Below are 19924 nucleotides of genomic sequence, written 5' to 3' on the forward strand. Positions count from 1 at the left end.
GGTCATGACCTCACGGTTTGTGGGTTCGAGCCTGGCATTGGGCTCTGTACTGACAGGTCAGAACCTGAAACCTGCTTCAGATTCTGGATTCTGTGTCTCCCTCTCTTTCCACCCCTCCCTTACTCTTGCGCTCTCTCTCTCTCTCTCTCTCTCTCTCTCTCAAAAATAAATGGATATTAAAAAAAAAGTTAAGATTCTTCCATGTGTTTTCATGGTTTGATAGCTCATTTCCTTTTGGGATTGAAGACTATTCCATCGTCTGGATGGCCCACAGTGTACTTATCCATTCACCTCCTGCAGGACATCTTAGTTGCTTCTGAGTTTGGGCAACTATGAGTAAAGCTGCTGTAAACCACCATGTGCAGGAGTTTGTGTGGACATAAGTTTTAAATTCCTCTGGGCAAATGTCAAGAAGCCTGATTGCTGGATCGTATGCTAAGACACTGACAAGCTGCCTTCCAACTGGCTGCCCCATCTTACACGCCCACCAGCAACGAATGAGACCTCCCTTCCTGTCACACTCTCACCAGCGCTGGCTGTGATCAGGGCACAGGATTTCGTCTGTTCTAATAAATTGATCTGTGTGTTGTTTTTATGTGATTTAATCCCCAAATAATATGATGAGAGACTCTCTGTACTGTGTATATGATTTTTCTGACAGGATAGATTATTTTTCGATTTATCTCAGTGCTTCATCACCTTTTCCAAGTACCACTCGATGCCTGGGTACCCAGATACTTCAGGGTATGCTGGTGCCTCCTGCCACTGCCCCAGGCCACCATCACATCTGCGGCCGCTAATCTCTTCTCCTTCACCACCCTCAGTAGGTAGTGGCCCTGTGTGCAGTTTGAACAGCACTACAATATCACTCATCAATTTCACAAGACCCTTACTCTGTTCACTATAAGCTTCAGAAGCCCAGACCTTTGGTATAGACCTTTATACACCACTCTGTACTTGGGACCTAGAACAGTACTTGGCATAGAGCAGAGAAGTCGGTATATAATTTTTGAATAAAGAAACTGACTTATAATTTCATCTTGCAGCCGATATGCAGGGTGTACCTACTGACTGGGGGGAGGGGAAGTTACCTCCATAAAACCTCTCATAGTGAGAAATGTGCTCGAAATCGTATGTGTAATCCCTGAATGAATTAACTGTTCCAGGCAATGACCATCAATGTCTGCAAATTCACAAAAGACCATTCATGTCTCCATGATGCCGCACTGGGGGTAGTCGCCTCCCCCAAATAATCCAGTCTGACTCTGCTCAAGCCTCTACACCTAACCACCAATTTACAGAACTATAAAGAGCAGAGAAACATGTCAAATGACCCCTTGGCAAGCAATCCATGGAAAGAGAACAAACACGAAACTCCTCAGCTCCCAATAGGATCTCCCTGATCCCTGAAAACCAAGTTTGGAACCTGTGGTGCTGTCCAATCCTCCTCTCTTCTCTATTCATTCAAATTTCTGGAAGGAATTCACTGCTCCCGACTCTGCCTCATTTCTCCTGGTTCCACACATCAAGCCACATCCTCCAACAGTGCAAGCCACGCCTGTTCCTGACCCTGAGTCCTAGATGCTATGTCCTCCTGGACACTCTTTGCCTTCTGTGACCCTGCACATTTCTGTCGTCCTCTCTCCTTTCCGACCTTCCTCCATAGACTTCTTCAGGGTCCTTTTTTCTCTGCTGGTCTTTTAAAACGTTGTTCTCCCCCAAGATTCCAACACTTGTCCCCCTCCACTCTCTGCCCCTGGTGATCCCCCTCCTTGCAATTTTCAACCGCGTCGTATGTGCAGAGTCCAAATCCACAGCCCCTGCTCTCCGTCAGACCTCGCTCCAGGGTTCTAAAGCACAAGACAATAACTTGCTCGTATGATGTTTAAAATAGGCTAAAAATTAAACAGCCAGAATTGCCCCAAGCTATCTGCAGGAGCACTACCATTACTCGAGCTAATTAGAAGTGGTAACAGTGGTAGCTTCACATATTCCCAACTGTGCCTAGACCACGCATGTCCTCAATAGAGAAGTTTTCTACAAACTCTCAAATATAAAGGATCCATTTAAATGCAACATAAGGGGCGCCTGGGTGGCTCAGTAGGCTAAGCGTCCAACTCTTGATTTCTGCTCAGATCATGATCTCAGTTTGTGAGGTCGAAACCCACATTGGACGCTGTGCCGACAGTGTGGAGCCTGCTTGGGATCCTCTCTCTCTCCCGCTCTCTCTGTTCTTCCCCTGCTTGTGTTCTCTGTCTCTCTCTCTCTCTCAAAATATATAAACTTTAAAAAAAAAATTAGGTGCAAAGTAAAATGTCTACTACTTGATGACTAAGGAAGTATTTAAAGTGATCTGAGACAAAGATCTAAAAAATCTGCAAGCACTCGTTAAGGGATTACATCCTCAAAGTTCTCCTCAAAGAAAATATAAAATTTTATTACTGTGTAGGGTCACAGCTGCTAACTAGACTTACTGAAGTCATCATTTCTTCATATGTCTATCAAATCGCTGGGTCATACACCTGAAATGAATAGCGTGTTATAGTTTACCTCAATAATACATAAATACATTTTTTTTAAAATAAAGAAAAATTGGGGGCAGGGGGAAGTAGGCAAAAGAAATACGGGGCGCCTGGGTGGCGCAGTCGGTTAAGCGTCCGACTTCAGCCAGGTCACGATCTCGCGGTCCGTGAGTTCGAGCCCCGCGTCAGGCTCTGGGCTGATGGCTTGGAGCCTGTTTCCGATTCTCTGTCTCCCTCTCTCTCTGCCCCTCCCCCGTTCATGCTCTGTCTCTCTCTGTCCCAAAAATAAATAAAAAAATGTTGAAAAAAAAATTTAAAAAAAACAAAAAAAAAAGAAAAGAAATAGACACGCAAAGTCCCAGCTGAAGCAGGCAGAGAGGTCCGGAGAGCAGAGAAATGGCACTCTGGCAGCTCGCGGGGCAGGCGGGGCAGGAGAGGGGCTGAGGTTCCCGAGTGGGGCTCTGCCCCCCTCACAGCTCTGCCCCGTGACAGACAAAAACCCGCCAAGGCAGACACGGTGGGCGCCGAGCTGCCCCGTCGAGCAGCTCCAGGCAGAACAGAAACAGGAGCCGTCAGCCTGGACCAGGCTGGCCCGGGACACCCCTGACCGCCCCGAAACTCCCCGCCCCGCGATCGTTTCAAGGGCAGACGGCAACGAGAGTCGTGGGGATGGCATTTCTCTAAAAAGCTGGAAATGCACCCGGGTGATGTTTGGGGCGGGGCGGGGGGAAGGGTTGAACCGTGTCTCCCCCCACCCCCCACCCCCAGAAAAAATTCATCGATTGCCATCCTGACTGCGGCACCTCAGCATGTGATCCTATTTGGGAACGGGGTCACTGCAGAGGTAATTAGTTAAGATGAGGTCACACCACAGCGGGGCGGGCCCCTCATTCCACATGACAGGTGTCCTTCTAAAAGGGCCGACTGCACACGGGCAGGCACACAGGGAGAACATCGTTAGGAGATCAAGGTACGGTGTCCACAAACCGAGGAATGCCAACGATGGCAGGAGACCCCCAGAAGTGAGGAGAGAGGCCCGGGGCAGACTCCCCACCTCCCGCCAGCCTCAGAAGGAGCCACTGCTGCCGACAACATGGTCTCCGGCTTCCAGCTCCAGACCACTTCTGCTGCTCAAACCACCCAGCCTGCGGTCTCTTGTCCGGACAGTTCTAGCAAACTAACACGGGGGTGGGGCGAAGTGGGGAGTGGGGGAAAGACTTCATCAGGCTGGCATTTCCAATACAATCATCTGGATCTTACCAGGACCTATCAGAAGCAGCAAGGCCACCCAGTGAGGGAAATCAGCGATCTTCGCAAGCCCCCTCCACACTATTGCCATTTCCTGTCCTTCATTTAAAGTGCAGATAAAAGGTAGAGGAAGCGAAGGAGATAAAAATAAGCTAAGAGATTGCTTGGCTGAAAAGCACCGATAAAGAATGAAAGCTGTGCTGAGAGATAAAAACACAACCTGACAAACCTGTCCTGGAGTCAGGCCAAGCAAGGCTAATTGTTTCAACGAAAGAAGGAACTAGAATTGGGCAAACATGTCCTGGGCGGCAAATCAGAGATTCAGCCCAGAAGATACATATTGAGGGCGGGTTTGCAGGGCGTCCAAAGGGAAGCTGTGAGGCCCCTGTCTGGGCACCAAAGAAAGAAACACTTGCAACTCCAGCCTGGATGGATTTGGGATTCAAATCCCTTTGGGATTCAAAGCACCTGCTGAGGCCAGAGCACCACCCCACCCACTGCCCGACCTCAGGCGATCCCCCCAGTAGCTTCATGGAAACCCCCCCCAACACCAACCTGAAGATTGAGAATGTCTGTCTAAAGGGTCTAAAGGGTCACCATGGACCCTCATATGTAAATTTTGCTCACAGGCTTTAATCATGAAAAAGTAAACTTCAATCTCTCTGTCATGACACCATGAGAACTACGCTTTTTTGAAGTCACTGCCATGAGGTTTGAAGTACACGAAAAAGTTTTACTTCTGAGCATCTCCGCAGTTCCTCCCAAGCAGAAAAATAAATGACTCATGGGTGTATAAGAATTTTAAATAGTATAGTTCGGAGGTCTTGTAAAACCAAAAGATGACAATACAGCCCAGGAGCATTGGCTTGTTTTCTACCAAAAGGTTAGCAGGTGACCTCACTGACTTGGAAATTTAATGTAAGACTTTCTGCATGGCAGAGTTTTACAGGAAAAGAATCAAAAGATTAACATCAACCTTAATTGTGTCCTGCTAGATAGAGAATAGATTGTGTTAGTGAATTGTCACTAAGGACTACATTAAGCATTTTGTTTCACATACTTGGAACATTTTCAACATATTTTTTAAAGTATTTTATTTTATTTTATTTATTTTATTTTATTTTATTTTATTTTATTTTTGAGAGAGAGATACAGAGTAAGCAGGAGAGGGGCAGAGGGAGGGAGACAGAGAATCCCAAGCATGCTCTCCCATGTCAGTGCAGAGCCCAATGAGGGGCTCGAACCCACCAAGCTGAGCCGAAACCAACTGTCACATGATTAGCCAACTGAGCCATCCAGGTGCCCCTTCAACATATTTTAAAGGCAAAATATATACCTCAAATGAGACTTTACTGTGTGCCAGCATTGAAGGTGTGACATGTGCTGACACATTTAGTCCCCAACACCGAGGACCCCGAGGTAGGTCGCCCAGCGGCAGGGGGCAGAGAAGGGAGCCCCTTCCTGGGAGGAGGCTCAGGCACCTGCCCCTAAACCACGGCGGCCATCCTACCCCTATCCCGATGAGGTGCTCCACCTGATGGAGCTTTCCCTCCTACCTGCAACCGGGCAGGATTCCACAGAGGCGAAAGAGCCGCCCTGGAAACCCTTGTTCCTAAATATCTTATTTTATGATGCCTTCAATCCTATAATTAGAAATCAATTTCTTTACTTGTCCTTGTTAAAATGCACATAACAACCTCAGCTCCTGGCAGGCACCAGCACATTAGTGTGAAATCGTCCATTAGATTGCTTTCCGAGTGAAAGGAAAGGAAGCAGGTTCCCACAGGCGGGTGGCCAGGAACAGACCGGCTGTGGCAGAAATGACTGAGAGGCGCCAGGAGCCAGCCTTGTCACAGGCCACCATGCTCCCCAGGAGCACAGGAGCAGGGGCGGTGTCTTCAAGGGCAGGGGTGGGTGGGAGACTTGAGCAGGAAGACAGATTACACACAGGAGGCAATGAAATGTTACCTCTTTGGCCATTCACTCGTTCACTCATTCACTCACTCATTCACTCCTTCAACAAAAATCCTATTGATGTAAAGACAAAGAAGGTGAAGGTCCGAGTTGGTGGAGAGACACATGACCAAGTCATTGCACGAACAGAGCCCCACGTCCCCAGAAACTCTGGGATGGAAAGGTGTGAGTTTGGTTCCCAGCCAACTAAATAAAAGCCGTGCTGTTGGCTGACTCTGGGCTCAGCGAGGTTTGTCAAAGGGTCTCGACCAAATACAGTTATTTGCCCAAAGAAAATCTGCAGGGAAGACCAAACACAAGATATTCGAGTAGCTAAATGAGCTTTGTGCATTTAAAGCATCGACTCCATGTCCGACTTCCTTCTTTCTACGCTTTCTGCCCATGTCACTGTTTCTTACAGTATCGCCCTCATTACGTTTCATTTATATTTCCGGTTGGTCCGGTTGGTTTTGTGGAGAACACGTAAGCAGGATTTCTGATGAATGACATATGAAAAATGACTAAGAAGCCATTGATGCAAGGCTAAAAATGCTAAAAATGGGGGGAACCCCCACCACGCATCATAGACACATTACAGAAACACATATATGAGAACATACCTGCTTCAACCTCCACAGAAAGGAAAGATATGATAAAATTAAGTGAATTGCAAAAACAGGCTTTTAAACATACTGCTCGCAAAATTGGGTTTCATAATTTTTACCACTGTGATTCCTGACCAATTAAAATTACTCTAAAACACTGGAAAGCAATTTCTGTCAGTTCTGCAAAGACATGACCTATGAGACAGAAGACGTTCTATATAAGGAAAGGGGAAGGTGTGATACCCTAGTCCCCGCGTTTCAGAAATCTCAATAGCGACAGCATTCAGAGAAAGTGAGCTCAAAATTCACTCTTACAGTTCTCTTTTGAAAACATCTGAATATGAGCCCGATTTTACTTACCAAAATATCTTATGCTGTCCTGACTGTGGTTAAGAAAGGCTAGGATTTCTGGGGGAGAGGGGCTTATACTCTCAGGCAACCGATGTGCTGTTGTGCCTGTTAAGGGATAAAGGCCAGTGATGAATGGGGAGAACTGAAAGACCAGGTCCTTTGCTTGAGTCTCTCTGAGCAATAGCCCCACAATGTAGGGCACTCTGGGAGGTTGAGAGCAGGGGTACTTGACATGGACACTGACAAATGCTTTCAGGGTTCCATGTACACCCCCTGGGATTCCTCTGCTTTGGGGGCACACCAACGCTGCCTCCTGAAGAGCCATCACCTGCTGCTATGCTTGGTGAGGCTCAGTGCAGGCCTGGGACCTATATACCCAGAGGGGCCCTTGCCCAGTGATTGACAGGAGTGGGGGTCTTCAGAGCCTCTGCCCAGTGAGCTCAAGTTAACATCCCTGGACTTTGCCTGGTCTCCTTTCTGTCCAGTTCCGGCTCCCCTAATGGACTTTCCTGGGAACACTTCCCAACACATCCCTTTCACATTTATCCTCCTCTCCGGGACTCCTGAGGAACACAACCTAAAGCAGACACAGTTCCGGAAATTTACCGATGTTACTTGGAACCTAGAATTTGAACTTACACCAGAGCACCCAGAGGTGGCGTCCAGAACTTCTGTGGTAACAGTGCTCTCTCTTACTCCATCTTTCCCTCAAGGCCCTGCTGGCCAGCCTGTCTCACAGCATCTGCCCCACCAGCCCACAGCAGCCCTAGGCCACGGGGTCCCACAGCTCTTACTCTTCCCACGTCTAACTGTGCATAACAAGTCACTACACTCACAAAATAGGAACTGCCGTGTTTTCTATCTTGCTTCTCTCAATTATGCCGAGCTCCTTGGAGGCAGAAATGATTTTTAAAATATTCATTTGTAGCTTGTTAGTCCCCCATGCTCCAAAAGTTCTCAAGGTAACTGTACCATGTCATGAACTGTTTAATCTCTGGAAACACCTTAAATTATATCTTGCACATATTCGATGATCAATAAATATTTACCGATACATTTATCTCATCTGTAGGAGGTTAAGCATTGTAGCAGAGAAATCTGCACAACAGAATGACTTTGAATGTTTATTTATTTTTTGACAGAGAGACAGAGAGTGACTTGGGGAGAGGCAGAGAGAGAGAGAGGGAGACACAGAATCTGAAGCAGGTTCCAGGCTCTGAGCTGTCCGCACAGAGCCTGATATGGGGCTTGAACTCACGGACCATGAGATCATGACCTGGGCCGAAGTCAGATGCTTAACCGACAGAGCCACCCAGGTGCCCCCAGAATGAGTTTGAAACCAAATAGAATGAAAATACAAGACTCACTCACTATGTATTTCCCTGTTTCTTCATCTGGGCCATCAAAATAGCTGCCCAACTCTGATTCTTGCCCTTTCTCCCACCAACGCACACTGCATCCAAAACTATGGAGCTACAATTCAACTCTGGTCATGCCACATCTCTGCTCTAAAAGGTTCAGAGGTTTCCCATTGCCGCCATAGGACAAAGTCCACATTCTTCAGTAAAATCCTTTATGATTTTACCCCTGCCTTTGCCCCCAGTCTCATCTCCTACTAGAATCTACTATATACTCTAGTGTCCCTCAAAACAGGACTCACATTTATGATCTTACATCAGCCATCTCCTCTTCTGGATTGCCTAATATACTCCTTTCACTCCAGTCCAGGAAAATCACGACTTACCCCATAAAACTCAACTGTGACACCACTTCCTTGGAGGAAATATTTTCTGACTCATCCTAAGGTAGGCTAACCACTCCCTCTTCTTTTTTACTTCTATACCCTCTATTGTGTTGTCTTTTATTTGCTGTCATTTCTCCCTGCCCTGGGAAACTCTCAATGCCTTGAAGATGGCATGTCTTCAATATATCTGATCTCAGCACAAAGCCAGGTACCTTCAGTTGCTCAATTAATACTGTGGAAGAAATTGAGAACCTGTCTCTGAAGATGATACCATATTATAAATTCAGTGGATGATTCCAGGAGCCTAAAAGTCATATTTTCCAGTCCAGATCCTACATGAGTTTGGGTCTTTATTCCCACGTTTGCCAAACACAAGCACCCCCAGGACCTGTTCCTCCGGGCACGAGCCTTGAACACCAGCCAGCACTGCAATATTTACGGCTTTAATATCTTCTCTCCAAAGAGCTCCAGGTGTTTTTCACATCACAGCAAGATCAACAATATTTCTCCCAACCTCTAAGGTAGGAGAGGCTGAAATTTTTTAGTTCAAACTATAATGAAGTTAAAGTGAAAAATGGGACAATACCAAAAAACCAGTGTGTATGTGGCTCTTGACAGGGATTGCTGTAATCATGGGATTTGCCAGATAAGCAAACAGTCCAGAACAGAGACACAAAGAGCTGGTAGAATGAGGGAGGGAACACATAGTGCCCATGTCAGTTTGCTGGGATTTCTTTGTTTTTTTTTTTTAACTTTTTAAATGTTTATTTATTTTTGAGAGCAAGAAAGACAGATGAGGCATGAGTCGGGGAGGGAGGGAAGAGAGAGAGGGAGACCCAGAATCCTAAGCAGGATCCAGGCTCCAAGCTATCAGCCCAGAGCCCAACACAGGGCTTGAACTCATGAACTGTGAGATCATGACCTGAGCTGAAGTTGGACACTTAACTGATTGGGCTACCCAGGTGCCCCAATTTATTGTGATTTAAGAGGCATTTGGGGGGTGCCTGGGTGGTTCAGTCAGTTGAGCATCCAACTCTTGATTTAGGCTCAGATCATGATCTCACAGTTTGTGAGCTCAAGCCCCACATCAGACTCTGTGCTGACAGCGTGGAGCCTGCTTAGGATTCTCTCTCCCTCTCTCTTGCCCCTCCCCTGCTCGCTCTCTCTCTCTCCCTCTCTCTCTGTCTCTCTCCTCCCTCTCCCTCAAAATAAATAAATATTTTTAAAAATAATAAAAGAAAAGAAAATTTGGGACATACAAATAAAAAATAGGTATGGCGACAGAAGGAGATAATAATGTATTCATTCAGCATTCAGTGTGTGCTCTTTTTAAAAAAAATTTTTTTAATGTTTATTTATTTTTAAGAGACAGAGCACACACAAGCAGGAAAGAGGCAGAGAGAGGCAGACACAGAATCTGAAGCAGGCTCCAGGCTCTGAGCTGTCAGCACAGAGCCCGGTGTGGGGCTTGAACCCACAAACTGTGAGATCATGACCTGAGCCGAAGTCAGGCGTTCAACCAACTGAGCCACCCAGGTGCCCCTGGTGGGTGCTCCAAGTCAGAGGAAATGCATACAGATCAATCCTAGAAAACAATAATTTTTTAACAGTTAAATTCGCTGGTTTCTTACAACTAGAATAAGATACTGCCAGACCTAAATGACACTCACCTCGGGGGGCAGAGACCTTTAGCACTAGCAACAAGGTGCTGGTGCGTGCTCCTCTGGGGATGTGCCATCGTGGCTGGCCCAGCATCCTCCTGCAACATCTGACCTGGGTCTGTTAGGGCACCCTCCTTGCCTCCACCCCATGACCTTTCCAAAAGCAATTTGTGTGTGTGTGTGTGTGTGTGTGTGTGTGTGTGTGTGTGTGTGTGTGCGTGTAGTGGGGAATTTCCCAGGAAGACAGCAGGGTGCAGTTGGTGGCTTCCAGTGTGTGGGGAGTACAGGTGTATCCTGATGGAGGGGCAGGGAGAGGATGAACTCGGAGTCACTGAGCATCAGGGGTGGGTCAGAGAACACCTGAATCAGGCCCCAGACGCTGCTGCTGTGGCCGCTGCCATGAGCCGGATCTCAGAAATTCTGAGGGGAACAGGGAGCTCTGGGAGAGAAATGCCCAGCTGCCCTGAGTCCTGGAAACCCCTCACCCCAGACTCGTCAGCAAGAAGTCTGGTTCAGGCCACAAGCCACCTATTAAACAAAGCCCAATTCCCCACACGCCTCTAACACCCCACCCCTCAGAGTCACAGCATGGTGGCACGTCCCATTGGGCCGTGTGGCAGCGACGTGCACTTCCCTCAAGGAATCTGAAGCCCCAGTCAATGTCTGCCGAGGTCCAAGGCCACAGCAACCTGATCATGCAGCTCCAGCACACATCCTGGGTTGCTCCTCCGCAGCTGCAGATTGTCTACAATGTGTCCCAGGAGCCTATCCTACCTGTTCCCGGAGCCCCAGGGCATCGTTCTCTCTTCTGGACCCAGCCCAAAAGCCTACACCCTATGATGGGGTAGCTGGCCCTCCACCCAAGCCCCCCCTCCGTGGGGCAAAAGGAGAGATCTGGAGAATATCAAGGATATTGTAGAAAGAAAAAGGGACTTGGAACATTTTAGAGAATAGATTGGCAGAGCTTTGAAAACAAAACAAGTCCTTGATTGAGGAGATAAATATGCTTAAAGGATTTATTATTGTCACAGGTCACAGATCGGATCATTTTGCCATTTGAAGTTTCTCATTTCTCAAAATAGGAAAAGGACTAGCTTGGCCACAACTAGAAAAGGAAACAAACTTTATCTTCTAAAGTAGAAAACTTTAGAAAGCAATTAACGAAGAATCTCATTAATTTATGTTTATGTAGTACAGTGCAAATACTTTTAAAAAACTAGAATACCTCACAGCACAGATCTCATGGGCAGGGGGAGATGCTGTGAACAGAGTGCTTCTCCCAGGGCTCAGGTGTCCTAGTCAAATGCTCAGCCTACGCATCATCACACAAGGGACTGGCCCAAGGGAAAGAGAAGAAATCTCAGACAAGCTAAGAGAGCTGGCAGATTATAGACAGGAAGAGAAAGGGAAGAAGGAAGGTCTCTCATCAAAGTGTAGGAAGAAGAAATTGGCATTGCCTACCAATGCCAATGAATTCCTATCACTCTTAATGAAGTTTTTGGAAACGAAGTGAGTTGAGGGAAACACCTCACTGCTGTTAGAGACACTTCCCAACTTGGGAAAGCAGCCTCATTGTGACTATATTTTCTTAGCATTATTTCAGAACAACGATCAAAACTGTCCATTATTTATAAAACTGTCCAAGAGTTTGATCTATAAATATCAGGGCAAGAGGTGAGAGCCCTCTGGTTCTGAAATCCTGCCTTTCTACAACAATATTCCATCCAATACATGCCATGAGGCTCTTAGTGTGCTATGTGCACACCTGCTAATAAGCCTTGAGAGCAACTGTGTCCCCTAGACAGCCGGGGAGTCTGATGAGGTCTCCTTCCACCTCATATTAATGCCATTGTCAATGACGGGAAGAACCAGAGGAGCTTAATTCAAGTTCATTGTTACTACAAGAAATGAAGCTCACAATGTACACCCTACATCAATATATTGGTGTTCATGGACCCAGGGAAAAACATTTCTTTTCTGATTTTGAGTTGAACCTGTGGTTGACAATTTCTGGTAAGAGCTCTCTCGGTCTCGTTTCCTCGCTGAGGGGCGTCAGATTTCAGTAGTGCTGCCGGGTCCTGTATATCGCTCTTTTAGAAAAGCATTTCTACTGAAAGAAATTGGAAAAAGAAGGAAGGGCAAGACAGATTCGACTTTTGGCCCTTCTTCTAATTGAGAATGACAACCAAGACCATTTCAGATGCATTCAGCTGTCATTCTGTGACCCCCAATGAAACAGAAATGCTGTGAAGAAACTAATACACAAATAACTATCAGCTGATGACCTACTATATTTAAGACAATGTTTTGAGTCCTGGGCCAAAACCTAATTATCCTCAAAGGAATTACAATTAATAATTCAAGAGGTTCTGCCTCACCTGAAAGTAAATCGGTATAAGAAAATGTGCACAAAATATTTCTGAACTATTTTAGCTTACCCTGACCTTTTTAGGAATTCTATTCTTGTTCAGTTTAAATCGAGGGAAGATTTCACTTTGAGGTATTAGAACTTCACTAGTAGCTGTTCATTTTGAATATGGTATCATTTTTGACAAGGCTACTCAGGGTGACCAAGTCTTCAAGAAATGTGTACTCATGCTTCATGGTGACTCCTAAACGGAGGCGAACACATTTGTCCTCTCACATACTGGTGCTTCAACATTTATAAATTAAAATACAGTCTACCTTACTGTAAATTGCTTTCTTGCTATTTGTCCCTTAAGTTACACTTAGAGCATTATATTTATGTTTTGAAATTGTCTCTGTAGGTAGTTTTCCTCATCTATGAATATAATTTCAAAATAGTCAGATTTATAAAGTACTTATTACGAAAGAGAACACTGGATCTGATGGGATTCAGAATCACTGCTACTTGTTTAATATATTAGTAGTGGAGTGAGTACAAATATACAGAAATGTGTAGACATCTCAGTAAATGGCCAAAGAGCCTATATGATGTATTTTAATCTAACAAATGAATCCAATGTTAATGTCACCGACCAGAGACCCCTGGGTGCTTTCTCTTGTGCTGGAGATCTCCACTTGCCAGAATTCATCTGAGGACAACATTAAACATGTAAACACTAAAAGCAAAGATGAAATAGAAAAAAGAAAATTCTTTTTCAGATTATGCTTAGTTCCCAAATACGTGGTTTGAAGCAAGGTCAGAAAGAACTTAGATAAATACGCTTCTTAGGAATTTGTATGTCCTATTGCTGCTGCCGTTTTTTTAATGCAGAGACTAATTGAAATGGTTACTTTAAAAATATTTAAACTCCACAGTTGCCATTCTCTCTGGCTTTTTATCTTGCTGTAAATCCTTTCTCTAAATTAGGGATGATTTCCATTTCCCCTGCACAGTACACACTTCTCTCCAAAGTCTGCAATTTAATTTCCACCCCCATAATTTTAAATATTTTAAAGTCATCATTTTACACTCTCCATTTTCCTCTAAAATTGCCTTCCGTAATGGCTTCCTAACTCCATTATCTTGGAATTACATTTATCACATTTATGGGTTTGCCTCTTAAAAGAAAACAAAACAAAAAGCCATAAAATTTGGGGATCTGGGTCTAATCACAGGATGTGTCAGAGGCAGTGGTGGCGATTACTAATACGTCCTAATATGCTTTAATCAAGGGGAGGTTTATCACACTTCAACTATTTCAATTCAGAGGTATATTGTGTGGACTAACAGGAAAATAAAGCATCTTTTCTGCCTGCCAATGGGTTCCATTGTATTCAACAGCAAAAATAATTTACTCGCAAGCTTAAATGAGGCATCTAAGTGATGCATATAAATAAATCACTGGTGCCTTGAGCAACCACAGAGAACCACCAAAACGGTAATCGGTGAGTTGCTTATGATACATCACAAATAAAACCAAAAACCTCACTGCCTATTTCAGGAAAACATTAATTTAGTACATAGTTATTACAAAATCATGTAAGATAAAACAAAACCAATTGTGAGTAGGATCTAAGAATCCTCTAGGGGCACCTGGGTGGGTCAGGTCGTTGGGCATCTGATTCTTGATTTCGGCTCAGGTCACAATCTCACGGTTCACGAGTTGAGCCCCCCGTTGGGCTCTGTGCTGACAGTGCGGAGGCTGCTTGGGATTCTCTGCCTCCCTCTCTCTCTCTCTCTGTCCCTTCCCTGTGCAAGTGCATGCACTCTCTCTCAAAAATAAATAATAAGGGCTCCTGGGTGGCTCAGTTAGTTAAGCATCAGACTTCAGCTCAGGTCATGATCTCAACAGGTTGTGGGTTTGAGCCCCACATCAGGCTCTGTGCTGAAAGCTTGGAGCCTGGAAACTGCTTCAGATTCCGTGTCTCCCCTCTATCTCTGCCCTTCCCCCACTCATCCTCTCTCTGTCTCTCTCTGTCTCTCTCTCAAAAATAAATAAAACATTTAAAAATTTTTAATAAAATAAATGAATAAACTTAAAAGAATGTAAGAATACTTTAGCTCTAGAGAAAAATTTAATATGACATTGACCACTCATCCATCCCAGCTTTCCCTCTCCCCAAATATTATTTCAACTCTGAAAATGAAATCTATCTTCTTTAAAAATTAAAAATAAAAGGCAAAAAAATAGGCTGTCAGAGTAATCTGCATGAAATCAAATGTTTTCCAGAAAGCTATAACTGAAAACATTTATCATCTCAACTAGAAACAATGATATGTTTGATTTATAGACTAACACTAGAGTGTATTTTCTTGACTTCTAGATAAGAATCGAACCACAAAATACTATTTTCTACTGAGACTTCGCTTCATCTTCCATAATGAGTAAAGAGTTCATCAACTGACTTCAGTTGGGTATAAACATACCCAAGGGCATGGACCATGCTTTTAGTGCCTTTTGTACATGAGAATACCAGAGAAGATTTTTCTAGTCAATATGGGTACCCAATAAGCATTCACTACGTTCTCATCCATTGTGCTTGGAGAGATGCTGAAATAGGACATTATGACTTTGTGTGTGCGAATGCCGAGCCTCTGCAACGTGGAAGCCTTCTGAGGACCTCTGCCCGGTACCCCCATCCCCACGTGCTCCCTCATGGTGATCAGATGCCAGGCTTCACTTCCTCCACCGCCCACCCCTCTCATCTCACTCGCCTCCAGGGTCGGTCACCCTTTCCCCCGAACGCCTTACATCTGCCCACTTCTCTGCACTCCTCTCTGCAGGTTCTTATTGTCACCTCTCCCCTGGATTGAAGCAACAGCCTGGAAATAGTTCTCCCTACTCATTCCCACCTCACTTCTATTCCTCCCTGTCATAAAGCCAGAGCAGTCTTTGTAAAACACATATCCGGCCCTGTAAGTCCCTAGCTGAAAATTCTTGAATGCACCCCCAAATCCTTCGTGATAACATTCAAACTCCTTCCCAGTTTCACCAGGCTTCAACCTGGTGCACTGCTTGCCTCCATTCTGAGCTTCCTCCTATGACACCTTCAGACTTGCCTCTGAGCTCTAGACTGGGTTTCTCTCTCTTTCCTCTCTCCCTCTCTCTCTCTCTCTGTCTCTGTTTCTCTGTCTCTCTGTCTCTTTCTCTCTCTCTCACCACCATCCCTCCTTCCATCCCTGCTGCCCACTGCCCTGACCTTTGGAGTCAGGTGTGGATTCTGCTACTAAGATTTTCCAGATAACTTCTTCTCAGACTAGGTTAGACCCACCTCACTTTATTCTCATATTTTAATCTGTATTTTCCTCTTCATTCATAGGGCCACTCCTAAGACACACCATCATATGGCTATTGATTTTTAAAAAGTATAACGGAAGGATTTATGTGTTTTCTGACCCAATATGTCTTGGTAGTTTTGAGTTCACTTTCCCAAATGGTCACTTTCATCTCTCATTACCCGGAACATGGCTACGTTCTGGGTTTTGTATACAAACATAGCTTTAATTCCTCGTCCAACTTGTTGGGGAAAAGTGTTATTGAAAATGATCAGTCTTGGGTTCTACTCAATCGATCCATTGACTTCTATGCTTTGAGATAACAGGGGCAAGGTTTGACAAGGGAAAATATGGGTGGCTTGGATTCGCTCAGAAAAGAAGAAAGCGAATGCCATCATTGCCAAGAGTCCCTGAATTCAAACCTTGAGAGTGAGTCAACCCCTCGCTAAGCCTGACTGTCCAAGGCAATATCAGATGGGGTCTATACTGCACCAGACCAAACCACACGCAGGGAAAGAAGGGCACCCCAAGAAAGGCCCATACATTACAGAGTATTTGCAGATTGTTTTTTTTTTTCCAGTGTGGAAAATTTAGGAAACTCAGGTAAGCCAAAGGAAGAAAAGAAAAATTACTCATAATTCCAACCTCCAAAATATCACAGTATATATTTTAAATTTTATCCACTCAGTCATACCATAATGGCATTTTTTTCTTACTAAGGGGGTATCAGTCACTTTCACAAACTACATTTTTTTCAACTTAACGATAATCCTTAAACAACTTTCCAAGACAGTTTTAAACACCGAGGTGAGTTTATTAAGCAAAGCAACAGTTAAGAGTCTACTGTAAAAAGATTTGTGAAGCAATATTTACGAGATATAAAGGTGAGCAAGCCCTATGACTGCCCTGGGGCGCCTGGGTGGCTCAGTCGGTTAAGCATCTGACTCGATGTCGGCTCAGGTCATGATCTAAGGGTCATGAGATAGAGCCCCACATCAGCTCTGTTGGGCGAGGAGCCTGCCTGAGATTCTCTCTCTCCCTCTCCCTTTCCCCCTTCCCTGTTTTCTCTCTCTCTCTCTTAAGAAATAAAAAATAAATAAAAAGACCTATCCCTGCCCTGAAGGAACTTACAAAAAAGTCACTTGCTTTGATCACTAATTCCACATAAAAATAGTAAGGGTCTAATCTATGAGAGGGACTGGAAAAGATGTGGGATACAGAGGGAAGTAAGACAGATGTATCCCTCTCCTCACAGAGCTTAGGAACCAGCAAGGAAGCCGTGGGTGGGGCAGATCATGACAATGTGCACGGGGCTGTGAGCTCTGGGAGAGGACACAGCGTGAGAAGCTACCTTTGGGCAGAGAAGCCACGTCTTACTTGGATGTGGGGCGGAGCCATGGAGATGCGCAGCCATCTAGTACCCCTGAGGGCACCTGATGGGAGCAGGGAACTCACTGGAGACAGAAATGGAGACTGGAAGGCCTGGAACGTGGGCCCATTCGCTTATGCTAGGTTTTGTAGACTGGATGTTTGGGGCAGGGCGGTGACACTGTATGCTGCACTCTGCAGAGACACACAAGCAAACATGGGGGGGGGGGGGGAGGCGAGCCAGGCGGGAGGGAACAGAAAGTCTGCCCAAAGCCTTGAAAGTGAAAAGTGAAGGCGCATTTGAGAAATCGTGTAGCTGCCGGAGGATCCAAAACCGGAGAAGAGAGCAAAAGCGACAGAAAATGTGAAACACAGAGAAGGGTTAAAACTTGAACTGGTAAATGTTTTGGCGGAGGGGCTCAATGCCTCGAATGAGCGTTGGATATGGTCTCAGCTAATTAGCCGCTTCGGTTCTCAAGGACAACCAAGAACTGGCCGAGGCCTCTCGGTTTCCACTATGCTCAAGGTGAGGAAGAATGTGGGAGAAACCCGAGCAATTTGAACATTCCAGAAAAGCTGTTGGGGAGTGTTTTTTCAAACATAGGAGAAAAAAAATTGACCTTTTACACGGCAACAAAGAATATCTAAAATACTGCGAAAGAAGCCGTGAGCCAGGGAATTTGATCACATCAGACAAAACATTTCATTTTTAGCACAATATTTAAAGGATCGTCTGGAAGGGAGATAAAACCCTTCAAACAATGTCTGGTAGCAAAAGAAAGCTAATGACTCCACTGTTTGAAAGAACACAGGGCAAGAAGATTATCTAAGTTTTAAGAATAAACGCCGAAGAGACAAAAGCGTATTATCTCTGTGTGAAATAAATGGCAGTCAGCAAAGCATATTTTCATCTCATTTTACCGAACAATTCAGGGCAGGATTATTCAGTCTAACAAAAAGAATTGTTTATCATGACTGATACGTAAGTACCGGTAAGAAGACAGGTAGTCTGCTGAATGGTTCCGGACACCGCACTGGAAGGATTTTAAAAGTTAAGTTTTTTCACAAAAGACTCCATTCGTTTCCTTGAGGAACATGAACTCCTCCCTTGCCTTCATCAACTTCTGTTCTCAGCCCCTCCGCATCGGTTCCAACCCGGCACAGGAAATGGGCAGAACTGAAGGGATTGTAACTGTTTTGCCTCTCTCAGAAGATCCACCACAAGTGATCTGTGAAAGTGTTCTGCAACTCGGGAGTTTTCCAGAGAAGACATACTTCCTGTTACTTTCACCTGTCCTCTCAGATACAAGATAAAAGAAGGCCCCAGCCCGTTTAATAACGCAGAGTCACTTCCTGTCCCCACTGATGCTTCTCCTTTCTTCATTTTCAGAACTGAAACATCTTCACTCTTCTCCTTTTTACTTTCTTGATGATATGTCATCCATATTTCTCCCTCTCTCTCTCTTTCTCTCTCTCTCTCTCTCTATGGTATTACTATATAATTACTATATAATATTTATATTACTATATAATTACTATATAATATATATATTACTATAAAATTACTATATAATATATATTACTATATAATTACTATATAGTATATATATATTACTATATAGTATATATATATATTACTATATATATATATTACTATATATATATACTATATATATAGTAATATATATATATATTACTATATATATATAGATATATATATCTATATATATATTACTATATATATATATCTATATATATATTACTATATATATATACTATATAGTATTACTTCTAATTCTTCAAAAGAAAACAACTTTGGTGCATTCTTCCTTACATGGTTATTTTGGCCAATTAACAATAATAATATTTAATACACACTAGGCATTTATAGTTTGATATGAGACGTGACAAACACTTGCCAGAAAAGGTGTCACTGAATCTCAAAATTACCCTATATTTTAGGCACTACTATTATTCTCATTTTGTTTATTTTTAAGTTTATTTATTTATTTTGAGAGAGAGAAAGAGCGAGCTCGCGCATGAGTGGGGGAGGGACAGAGAGAAAAAGAGAGAGAGAATCCCAGGCAGGCTCTGTGCTGATGCGGGGCTCAAACTCACGAACCGGGAGACCGTGACCTGAACCAGAACTGAAGAGTCAGACGCTTAACCAACTGAGCCACCCAGGCGCCCCTCTCATTTTAAAGAGAAGGTAACAGGTCATGGTAGAGAAAACAGAGTCAGTATTTGAACCCAGAAACGTGATTCAGTTTCTGAACTGAAGAAGCAAAGCCGGCTCGGCTCCCGAGCAGTAGCCATACACCCTCCAGCACCTCGCGGCTGCTTCCCTGACCGCTCCCAGCTGCTAATTCTGGAGCCCTTTACACGAAAGCGAAAGCGTCGTCTCGCTTGCAGGGCAAACCAGCTGTGTGTGCTTGCCCTTCCTTTCTCCAAACACGTACAACCAGTCGCCGCTGTCTTAAAATGCATTCAGCCTTCGTGCGGAGAGTATGGGAATTGGAGCTGTAAGTCTGACCGTGACCCTCTGCGCCACGAGCCGTCCGGCTCCGTGGGCTTCTCGCAAACACACGCTGCTGCAACCTCTCTCTGCCCTCATCACCCCATCACCACGTCCATCCACGACCTGTGATCTCCACCCTCACCGGGCCACTCAAGGCCCCGTGTGTTCGCCACTCACATCCCCTCCTCCGTGTCTTTGTGCGGACTGTTCTGCCTGCTGGGATCCCTGAAACTCGTATTCACCCTGAAGACCTCCGGGAAGGCGATCTTCT

The 19924-nt window shown here is 44.7% G+C and overlaps 1 protein-coding gene across 9 annotated transcripts in view; it reads right to left on the minus strand.

The window, feature by feature from the left end:
- The window catches only part of CD226 (CD226 molecule), a 92675-nt gene that overhangs the window by 34942 nt on the left and 37809 nt on the right, over positions 1-19924 (minus strand). For 8 of the 9 annotated variants that reach the window (XM_045041163.1, XM_045041162.1, XM_045041161.1 and 5 more), the window contains one exon: positions 6689-6784. The exons of the other annotated variant lie outside the window; for it this stretch is intronic. In XM_045041163.1, the coding sequence (XP_044897098.1) occupies positions 6689-6784 (96 nt within the window). The remainder of the gene's footprint in view (positions 1-6688; positions 6785-19924) is intronic. 9 annotated transcript variants of the gene reach the window in all.

This window comes from Felis catus, chromosome D3, assembly GCF_018350175.1.
Source record: "Felis catus isolate Fca126 chromosome D3, F.catus_Fca126_mat1.0, whole genome shotgun sequence".
Lineage (NCBI taxonomy): Eukaryota > Metazoa > Chordata > Mammalia > Carnivora > Felidae > Felis > Felis catus.